The following is a 10869-nucleotide window of genomic DNA, read 5'->3' on the forward strand; positions in this document are numbered from 1 at the left end:
TGCTTCAGACCCATGCAGTGAGAACCTCTGGGGGTGGAAGCTAGTTCCTCAAACACTGCTGATTCTCAGTAAAATTTGGGAGGCATTTTAATTAAAGAATTATCTGGCCAGATTGGTTGATGGACTCATTAAATATTTAAATTTTTCAGCCTTTTGGTGGATCTTAGTACTTCCTAGTTGATATTGCTAGTGTATCATTATGTACTATCTTGTAATATTGTAGGGCAGTATAATAAAACTGTTAAGATGGTGAAATTGTGAGATGGTGACTTCCATTTATAGTTATACATTTGACATGTACAGGATCTTTTTTTTTTTCTGCAAAAGACTAAATCCACCAAGAGTGAGGAACATTTTTATTTTTGTTCTCGTAATACCTAGCACAGGCTTCAGAACAAAGTTGGTGCTCCAATCCATTTTACTTTAGTTAGTGACACTATCAATTACTTTAAACTGAAGAAAATATGCCTAGTGTGTGGCTTTTCTCACTGTGCATGTTTTATGACAGGACAGTGGAGGCAGTGCTAAACCTTATTTTGTATGAATGTGTATATATGTATGAAATAGGCACATACATGATATATAACATATTTATATATTACATATAAATATTTTATAATAGGTAAATAGTATATACAACTTTATTATATGTAATACATATATATTACTATATATATATAATATACATTAGATCTGTGTCCCGAGTCTGCCTCTGAGGCTTGCCACTGAATAAATTATTTGAGCTTAAATTCACCAATCTTTAAATAAGACAACTTGTGTACTATGCCCATCTCAGAGGGATTATATGAAGATTAAAAAGGATGAAGCAGGTGAATGTTTTCTAAAAAAGGCAAGGTCCCATATAGATAGATCATGCAGTTTAATTTTTCTTTCGAACATTTTTTAGTCTTCTATGCTTGCCTGCTCCTTTTTAAAAACTATGTAAGAAAAAAATCATCAGAAGTAGAATAAAAAGATAATTTTTAAAGTGACAAAAGTGCAGGATCATGTAATATGTCATCAAAAGACTAGAACAACTTTGGTAATTTTTCATGTGTTTGAATTATGAGAAGGGTACTAATTGGAAATTCTCAGATAAAGCTGTAAGACTGAAATAATAACAGTAGATACATTTGTTGGAAATAAAAATAACTCTGCAGTAATAAAAATAATTATGTTCTGAAGCAGAGTTACCAGGGAGGCTGCAATAAGTCTATCCTAACAGTGTCTGAGATGATTGATGTTCTTCCCCTGAGAGTCTAGAAATGATAACAGTACCATCATGATGGGATTTTCTGGTCTCAGTTTTGTAACAGTCAATATATTATAAATTGGGGTTGTTTCATGTGAGTTAGGTTGCTCCTCACTAGGAAGCCCAAACTGGAAAACTATTATTATAATAGGTTTACCGTGAGCAGCTTTGTTAATGGAAGTTAAACTTTATGGCTGCATTTCACAGGGAAAAAAAAAAAATCTTCCAAAAGACAGAGTAGAATGCTAATAAAAATTTAATTTACACTTTAACACGCTCTCTTGTAAAAGTATTTGTGGGACTAGGTTTAGATAAATTTTACTCAATTCTCTTTATCCTGATATAAAGACTTACAACTAAAAGATAGACAGATTTATTATCCTGATGATCTATTGTTATATTGGGTACTTGTCCTAATGGATAATGTACAAACTCCAACATCCAAAATATAATTATTCCAGAAGAATAACTGCTATATAGGCACTCTTGCAGGCCTTGTTTTACAATCTTTGTAAAAAAAAATTCAGTCCTAGGCAATATTCTTGCTCTATAAAAATAAATTACTTTAAATGTGCTCTATGAGAACTGTAATTATCTATTTCTTGCCATAAATAAATTTTGAAACCTACAATTTTCCAGAGTATTAAATATTTTACTCTGGAGGTCAACAACAAGTGAGGAAAAACTTAAAATATTTTTGTTACCGTTTTATAGTATAATATGTGACTCCTTCCCTAAGTACAATTCCTAGAGAAGCTATATTTCCAGATGACTAGCAAAATGATTGCTGAAATGCATTAATTAACCTTTACATTCACATAAAAGTGTTTTGTGAGAACAAATGTACACAAAATGTTATCTTTAATCATGACTAATAAAAATGGTTATTATAAACACAAGTTTTACTACTGCAAATGTCTCCTTGACAAATGACAGGGCCTGATTCCTTTATTAAAAGATAATTAAAAATGTTTCACAAGGGATTCAGAACCTTCCTACGGTTTTCTCCTGGCTGCCTGCCTGCTTCGGTGGTAATAATATGAAGAAAATCTTGAAATAATATCTGTTATATTAAATGTGCATGTGTAAATTTATTTTATTCAACAAAATGTTAAAACTAAATATTTGTGGCCTATGGAAGTAGTTAAGGAGCCATTCTGAAATGTGCTAACTGTGCTGGGACTGAGGGGATTAAGTCAACGTTATTTCTGGAACTGGTCATCAGAGTGTGTTCATGCCAGAAATCGATGCTGTGCTGAGCCTGCAGAATGCCACGTGTCTCATACATTACAACCCACACGGCCTCATAGCTCTTTCTCCCAAAGCCTAAATCATGACAATTATTTGAATAAGCTCCAGGTAAGCTGTTAAGACTAATCATCAATTTGGAAGTATTTTCTCTTCAAGGTGAGTCTGTGATCAGAAAGGAGAAGACCATCTCAGGTCTGTTTAAATAAAATGGTGGTATCACAGGTGTGACCTCTGCAGTGGGAGCACCTCTAACATGGAACAGATACGAGACTAGCAGGATTTGGTGAAACATAAATTCCGAAGCCAGATGGCCTGGGCCCAAATTCTGGATCTGACTAACTGTGTGATCTTGAGTAAGATACTTCAACTTTCTGTGCCTCAGTTTCCGTATCTGTAATAGAACCTACTTCTTAGGATTGTTAGGTGGTTAACACAGTTAATATGTGGAAAGTTCTTAGAACACTGCCTTGCATGTTATATGTGCTATACAAGGGTTAAATCAATCGATAAAAGTTACTTCCCATAGAGAATCTGGAATATATGAATACACCAGAAAAACTGTTGAAAGAAAGCACCATTGCAGGAAAATTTTCGAGTAAAGAAATAGGAAGACTTATTGGCTCGAGGTCCTCAAGTTTAGATTTTTGTCATCTCCAAATGAGGTTATACAGATAGCCACGCCCGACTGCCAGAATTTAACATTTAAAACATGAATTACTTTTGTAATGCTGTCTTAGTGTGTCTTCCTTTCCTTCAATGTACAAGAAATTGCAAACATGGAAAGTTTCCCAGCTTCTGAGAGACCCTGAAATGAACTGTTAACAACTGAATGGCTAACTTGGAGACTTAGTCCAACTTTGTGTTGAGTAACAGTATATTCTGCAAACCCTGAAGCTAGTTTTATTTGGGATCATGTTTTTAGTGCCCTATTTGGGAAATGCTATATTTTTAATTTGAGATATTTCAGGTATCGTATTATTTTTGCAGCATAACATTTCCAGAAAGGTGGTGATGGCTGCATGGTCAGCTAGTCACTGCATGGGAGACCTGACTATGTCTTTGATTCTATGCCTTGAAGATCCTCTTTTTTTATCTGTAAGTTGACTTTCTTAGAAAGTTAGAATTGAATAATGAAGATCCTTTATTGACTTAGATAAGCAGAAGAAAACACACTCTTTTCAAATATACAGTCATACTCAATAAATTCTGAAGAATTTTCTCACATAGCATTCAGGAAGAAATACTCTTAGAATAATTTGGTAAATAATAAATATAAGATATATTGAGACAGCAATCTTTTGTTTTAATTTCTTCAGTATTGCTATTCATAAATAATAGTAAACTTGCATTATTGATTTATCATTCTTGTCAACTGTCCCACAAGGCGCATTCACATTCATTTCTTCTTAGGCAGACTCTCTCTCTCTCTCTCTCTCTCTCTCTCTCTCACATGCTCACACAGAGAACCAGATTCTTATTTTCTACCTTTATCTCGAAGGTCTTCTGCTGAGTCCTGCAATATGAATATAATTTTAAAAATCCAATTAAGAGAGAGTGATGGTGCAGAACACATAATTCCCAGAGTAATAAAATCCCTAGGTATATGAGTTCAGAAGTAAAATATTTTGTAAAGATTGCCATGGATTTAAAAATGTTAAGGCATAATACCAGAGCTTACTATGAGGGGTACCTGTATATTACAAGTTAATATCCCTAAAACTGATGTGTTTGGTGGTCAGAATCAGCATCATCTGGGAGCTTGTTCGGAAGACAGAATGTCTGCCTCAAGTCAGATGTATTGAATCAGAATTTGCATTTTAATGAAAATCAAAGGTAATTCATACACACATCAAAGTTTGAGGAACACAGTAATATGACACTATTAAATATTTTACAGATGGATTAGAGTTACATAAAATGTAATAGAAAAATAATTCTATCAATGCATACATTTAAAAAATCCATTTTTGATGATACCCCAAATTACTTTATGCTTTATATTTCTTCTTACTTCATTAAAATTAACATCGACTTTCTAATAAACAGAACACCACTACAAGGGTATGCTCAATAATCGTTGAAATCTGATAAAATTAGATTGAAATCATGTTGGATTTGATTTTAAAAAGTATCTTTAAATGGAAAAGAAAGACAGACTTAGAAGATGGGAAAAATAATAGCAGTCAGTTTTTGGTACACCTCCTCAGTATCACATACCTGCCTGTTTTACTCACTAACCTGCGTGTTCTCTGCAGGTGGAGACTCTGATATTCAGATGTGCTCTGAACAGGGGGCACATTTCAGATCGATGAAGAAGTAAACAATGATTTTCTTTAATTTATTCCTTTATTTTTAAGCATTAAAATATTCGGCTGCTAAATAATTTTGCTATTACTACTGACATTTTTCTACTATTTATCCACTACAAAATCTCAGAAGTAACATAAATGGTATTATAGGAACAATGTAATAAAACTGAGAAGTAAAACCATCAGGGAATTATTAACCAGGGCCTGTATCTACTTTCAGATTATGACCACTCATTTCATCCTGTCTCCTTGAAAATTGCACAAGCTCTGTTCATCCACTAGGGTAAAGCATGGCATCAGCTTATTGAATAAACACTTGAATGTTCCTGGTAAAAGAAAAGATTTTATGAAACAATTAATATTTGGAACTAGGTTTACATCAATCATCTACTTTTTTAGAGAACATGATTGCCCTCTAGTGTGGTGAAAAGTTAATGCAGACACCGAGGTTTTCCAACTGACAGAACCAGTCTAGGTTCTGAAAACATCTAGGTCACTGGCTAATTCAGTATTTTCTTTTTTTAATGAAAAAATTCTAGAATTTTTCATATAAGGTCACAGATCTTGTGACAACAGGATAATATGTGTTTTTCTTCCCACGACCAAAAAAGAAACTGGTGTGAGCTGGGGTTCGCTATCAGCAGCTCCCGGTGGCCACGCCCAGGCCTAGGTTTGTGCTGTGAGCTTCCTCGGGCTCGGAGGCCAGTTTTTTCTGGCTCTTGTGAGCAATGAGCTAGCAAGGTAGCCTGAGCATATGATCAGTCACACTCAGTTGAAGTAAAAAATAATGGTGATTGATAAATCCGGAATTTTCCTAAAGATGGTCTGAATTTATCAATGAGAAAATCTTCCATTCAATATGTAATTGATTCTTCCACTTCATTGTTAGTTGTACAGATAACAGTGTAATCTTCCACTTCATTGTTAGTTGTACATATTTAACTTTAAAATTCTGTTTTAAATAGGTATTTAAATACTGCTAGGTATTTACATACCTAAGTAACTACTTGATCTTAAATTATAGGGAAGAAAACTACTTTATTATATGAATCAGCCTTGTGGCACTCTGAAAGGATATTTCCTGAATCTGAGTAAAATGTAACCTCTTGTAGCATTTTTTAATCACTGAGCATGAGCTATTTGATGGGAAGTCACATTGTGCCAAATGATCAAATGCTTATTCCACAGTCTATCCATTAGTAATTTGAAAAATAAAAACCCAAAGTAATTAAAACTGCTTTCAATGCGACAAATAAAAGTTTGCTAAAAATATTAACGAGGTAATAGCTCTAACAATAAAAACACTCATTTCTGTTTTAGAATAGAAAAATTTACTATAAATCTGTAAGTCACATTATTGTAAAAACATTGTGAATTATGACTAAAGTTCTAGATTTTAATAGCACAAATTGTCCAATCTTAATTATCATTTTAAAAGATACTTTCAGAGAATGTTAACATGCATAGACAAACACCACCAGGTCTATTAATTTATCCTGTCATTCTAGCTACCTGCGACGTGTTACACTGGGTCAGAGAGTACTGCAGGCTCAGCTTACTCACCTGGTATAAACTAAATACATGAGATTAATTGATAAACTACTGCCATTTCTTTCAGCTTTATCCTGAAATCCTGACCAAATCCTCAGCTTTTCATTTCTAGTTACTTATATATCCATTCAGAAGGTGCCCACTTCATTAGAAAAGATAATGGGGAGTATTATATGCACCTCTTACAATCATGCTGAATACGTAATTGTTTAATGAATCAGGAAAAAAGCACTCGCCTTGATAATTAATTGATTGTCTTTGAAATTGGAATTAATTTCAAAATCTATTATTTTAATACTGCAGAAGTAGTGTTATTTTCATGATTTGCAAATGCAGTTAAATTATGGCCAGAAAGGATCCTTGCGTTTGTCGTATTTGGGGTGGGATTTTTATTGGGATGGAGGCTACCATTTCACGATCCATGTATCTGTGTAGGATTGAGGCTGTATCAAGAATCAGCAGTTGGAAGAATAGTTTCGCGGGGAAAATTAAAATTTTGTGCATAAGCTATATTTATATATTTATAGATATAACCTTATGTTGAAGATCACAACATCTCAATTATATATGTATATTCTCATCCATTGCAGCCACAAACAATTCTCTGCAGAGAATTTTCCAGCAATCGTTGGCACACAAACCCTGCTCTTAGCAAGCACCTGCACATGTATCTTAGCCACATGAACATACATAATGCTGGCAGGAAGCAAAAATATATTTGCTTTATAACTTAAAATGAACATCTGGAGACAAAATTTCCTTTTTGTGGGGGAAAGGGATGAGGGCAATTTGGAGGAAGCAAAGTGAACGCAACAAGGGTTAATCCTTAACCAAGAGCAATCCACGTCCCTTTTGAACAAATGAGAACAAATAAGGCTACTGAATCATCAAATAATAATAATGATTTTAAATGATAATAATACTGATGATGACGATGAGTTTGCAGCCGCTAGCCCGCAGCGGAAACCTTTCTGAGGGGTGCAGAAAGCGAAGCGAGATCGCCCCCACCACCCATTCTCAGAACCTTTCTGGACGTGCGGGTGAACTGCGAATTGTGGAAAGCTGGGGTAGCTCAGGACACTGCGCAGAAACCAGTCTCCCCGGCTGCACCGCGGGGGCGAGCGCCCAGCTCCGGGGAGGGGAGCGCAGGGCGCGGCACGGAACTCTGCAGGGCTGGCTGCGCTCCACGCACCCAATCCCCACGTGCGCCCCCACCCGGCCAGCAGTAGGCGGCTCTGGGCCTCAGCTGGGAGGGGTAGGGCCGAGCCGCGCCCCGCTGGAGGAGCTAGGGTCTTCCTTACAGAAGCCCCTCGGGGGGTCTCCATTCTGGAAAATCATAGAGAACAGAGGTGGGCGGTGGGCTCGGGCTGGGGGAAAAAAGCCCCCAGCTCCGCGGACCGTGGGTGGGCAAGAAGAGAGAGCCCTCCCTGAATCCCTGGGAAGGGGTCACCTCTGCGGTCTCGCGCCGGGGCTGGGTGGGGCCGCGCCTTTGTGTGGCCGGGAGGGGCTCGAGCCAGCTTTTCTGCAGAGCCACCCGCTCAGCTGGGACGAGCTCGGTACTGGGGCTGAGAGCCACGCCGGGGGTCTGTGCACATCAGGGGGTGCTTGGACCGTTGTGGACTGCGGGACTGAAAAAAGAGGTTCCAGGACTGCATACAGCTCAACTGCCCCTCCCATATTCCTCTTCCCCGCCAGTCTCGGAGCCTGAGGTCTCCCCAGCTCCGTGCGGAGGGTGGGGCAGGGCGGAGCCGCGCAGATGGAGCTCTTTCGGCAGCTTTCCCTGTCTCCGCATCTTGCAACCGAGTCCCGGGGGAAACGTGCTTCCAGCTGCCACAGGACCCCAGGCTCCACCCTGCCTGTCCACCCCGGGGCCACTGAGCGCCAGAACCATGGGCACTCAAGGCACAAGGCCAATTGCGGATGAAGGCCCTGAATCCGGAATCTTTTCCGGTCATCCTGTGTCTCTACTGTCTGTCTCTCTGAGCTTATGAAATTGCCGATATTTGGCACTGTCTGACCCACAAAACGGAAATTTCGCGTGGCTCAACTTAAGACTTTGACCTCTTTTGCTTTATATTACGGTTTCATGTCATCTCTATTATTATACACACACATGCCTAGGTTCCAGAAGCTTTTCCCGCAAACGATCAAGGTCTTCAAAGAACCCTTTATCTGTGTCTATGTCTAAACACTCTATGTAATGTGCTTCCGAAAAGAAAAATGTTAACCCACTTTTCCCATCTCTCTCAAAAGCAGAACAATGAGGCCAGAGTGGGGAGGGCGGGGTCAGTGGTCAGGTCTCTCTTGGAAGCCGCGGCGGGGAGTAGGGAGCGCGCAGCGCGGGGCGTGGCGCCGCTGTCCCCGCAGGGCTGGGCTTCTGGGTGTCACGCTGCGCTCCCCACCCGACCCCCTTTCGAATGAAGATGCAGCACCGGGCGGGGGGCGGGGCTGCGCTGTTCCGCACTGGGTGGGGCTGTCCGCATTGTGCGCCCCGCGCTGCAGGTGCCTCCCCCCGGGACCGCTGGTCCGCACACAAAGAAACCCCACCCCAGCGCCTTCGAAGCCGCTGTCCCTCCAACCCTCCCCACCGCGCGCTTCCCCGCCCCTGCAGCTGCCCACCCGCGCCCTCCACGCCCTCCGCGACTTCCTCTCTCCTTCCCCTCCCTTGCCCTAAAACAAAGGAGCGGAGGTCCTGCCCCCACCCTTGTCCCCTGCCGTCTTACCTCCCTGCACCGCACCCCAGGACTAGCGGTTTCTCTGACCAGACAATACCGTAAAATGTGCCCCGTTCTTTCCATCCCCTCCCCCCGTCCCCACCCATCTTTCAAACAGCGGGATGGGACCGCTTTGACTTTGCAATTTTCTTTTTCCTTTCTCCCACCTTCCCTTCTCCCCTTCCCTATTTTCTTCTTAAACTAGAGAAGGAAAAATAAGAAAAAAAAAAAAAAAAAAAGGTCGTTATAAAGCACTTTCCAAAACGTCCCTTAAGCCCATTTAAAGCAAACAGTTAAGGTAGCTTCCTCCCCTCAGGACTGAGTACTAATTTTTAAATATGGAAACAGAATAAATTCTCTACCCACAGGAGAGCAACTTACCTGCTTCTACCTTTTAAAAGAAATTCTTCGCTTTAGATTTCCATAGACCTCTTCTCTGCCCTCCCACCTCCCCCAGAACTGCCCTGTCCTTCCTGGTCCTGTGTTACCATTAACGTCTTTTTCTTTATAAAATATCTCTGAATGCTTCTAGAGCTCAAGAAAGGTAGGCTCCAGGTAGAGCCGACGGAGAACGAGGCGCAGTGCCTTACCCATTGCTGTTTTAGCCATTGTAGGGATGTGCAGACGCTGAGCAGTGGCGAAGGCAAAGGGTCCGGCTACAGCAGCGCAGAGAGCGAGAGAGAAGACTGAATAAGGCACTGAGTCTGCAGAGTGGGACCGTGCTAGAGAAAGAGTAAGAGGCAGGAGCCCATGAATAATTATCACTCAGAAGCTCAAGCAGATTGGCTCCCAAGGTCCCCTGACATGACTCCCGCAGAGTCAGAATCTCCAAGCATTAAATATTGATCGGCCAATGGTGCTGGAGTACAAAGTACCACAATGCAGTTTGAAATGGAAATCAGTCCTTCCCTGGCGGCTCCCCCCATTTTGGGGGCCTGATAGTACAGTCCAAGTAGAGTGGCGCTTTAAGCCCTGAAGCTTCCTAGGAGCTAAGAACTGGGCTGTGCCTACCTAGGAGCCAGGAGTCTTGACTTTGCTCATACATGTGCCACTGCACAATTCAATGGAAAAGGATTCAGAGGCTTGAGAAGTCCTCAATATATGCAGGCTTTTGGAAAATTCTGTTTAAACACTGTGTTTTCACTTTTTCATATTTTCTTTCACCTTTGGCTCTGTCCTTGGTTCTAGTCTTTCAGGGCTACCCTATGTCTGGCTATGGTGGCAGCTCAGAGCAGACTTGCATTATTGTCCTTCATCTTTTAGCACAGCTGGACCTAGGCATCTCTAAACTCTTGAAGGTCTCTCAGGAGAGGGAAGCATGGTGTTTTCTTTCCTTGGCACAGAGGAAGGGGCTGCCTGGTTGCTTGAGAATAGGGATGGTAATTATGGTCCACCTGGGGACATGGGGGAAGAGGAGGAAAGTTTAACCTCTGGGGCCTGCGTCCTGTCCATTTGTTAACAGGGCAGAACCAGGTTGGCTGACTGGTTCGGGCATTAAGGAAACCACAGGTGAATGCCATGTTGCCCTGAAGGTGTAGGATTAAGTGGGTCAAAATTTTAGTAACCTTTCCAGGGCTCTAAGGAGAATGCTTTACATGGAAAACTTAGAAGAGATGAAAGGTGTGGTCCGGGGCATTATTTTTCTGAGATCCAGAGACACTACATTTATGTAGGCCCAGGAAAGATATGTTCAAGTTTTGGATTGAGCAATGTCGTATGTGAGGATCTTTGAGACTAGTTGCAAAAAATGACTTTCATTACAAACAAGGCATTCATTAGTCCCTCCTTCTCA

General features: G+C 40.6%; 1 protein-coding gene across 1 annotated transcript in view; it reads right to left on the reverse strand.

The window, feature by feature from the left end:
- Positions 1–9863, reverse strand: part of LOC105483542 (stathmin 2) — a 55812-nt gene extending 45949 nt beyond the window's left edge. The window contains exon 1 of the mRNA XM_011744425.3: positions 9668–9863. Coding sequence (XP_011742727.1) covers positions 9668–9686 — 19 coding nt within the window. The 5' untranslated portion in view covers positions 9687–9863. The remainder of the gene's footprint in view (positions 1–9667) is intronic.
- Positions 9864–10869: the final 1006 nt, after the last annotated feature.

This window comes from Macaca nemestrina, chromosome 8, assembly GCF_043159975.1.
Source record: "Macaca nemestrina isolate mMacNem1 chromosome 8, mMacNem.hap1, whole genome shotgun sequence".
In the NCBI taxonomy this organism is placed as follows: Eukaryota; Metazoa; Chordata; class Mammalia; order Primates; family Cercopithecidae; genus Macaca; species Macaca nemestrina.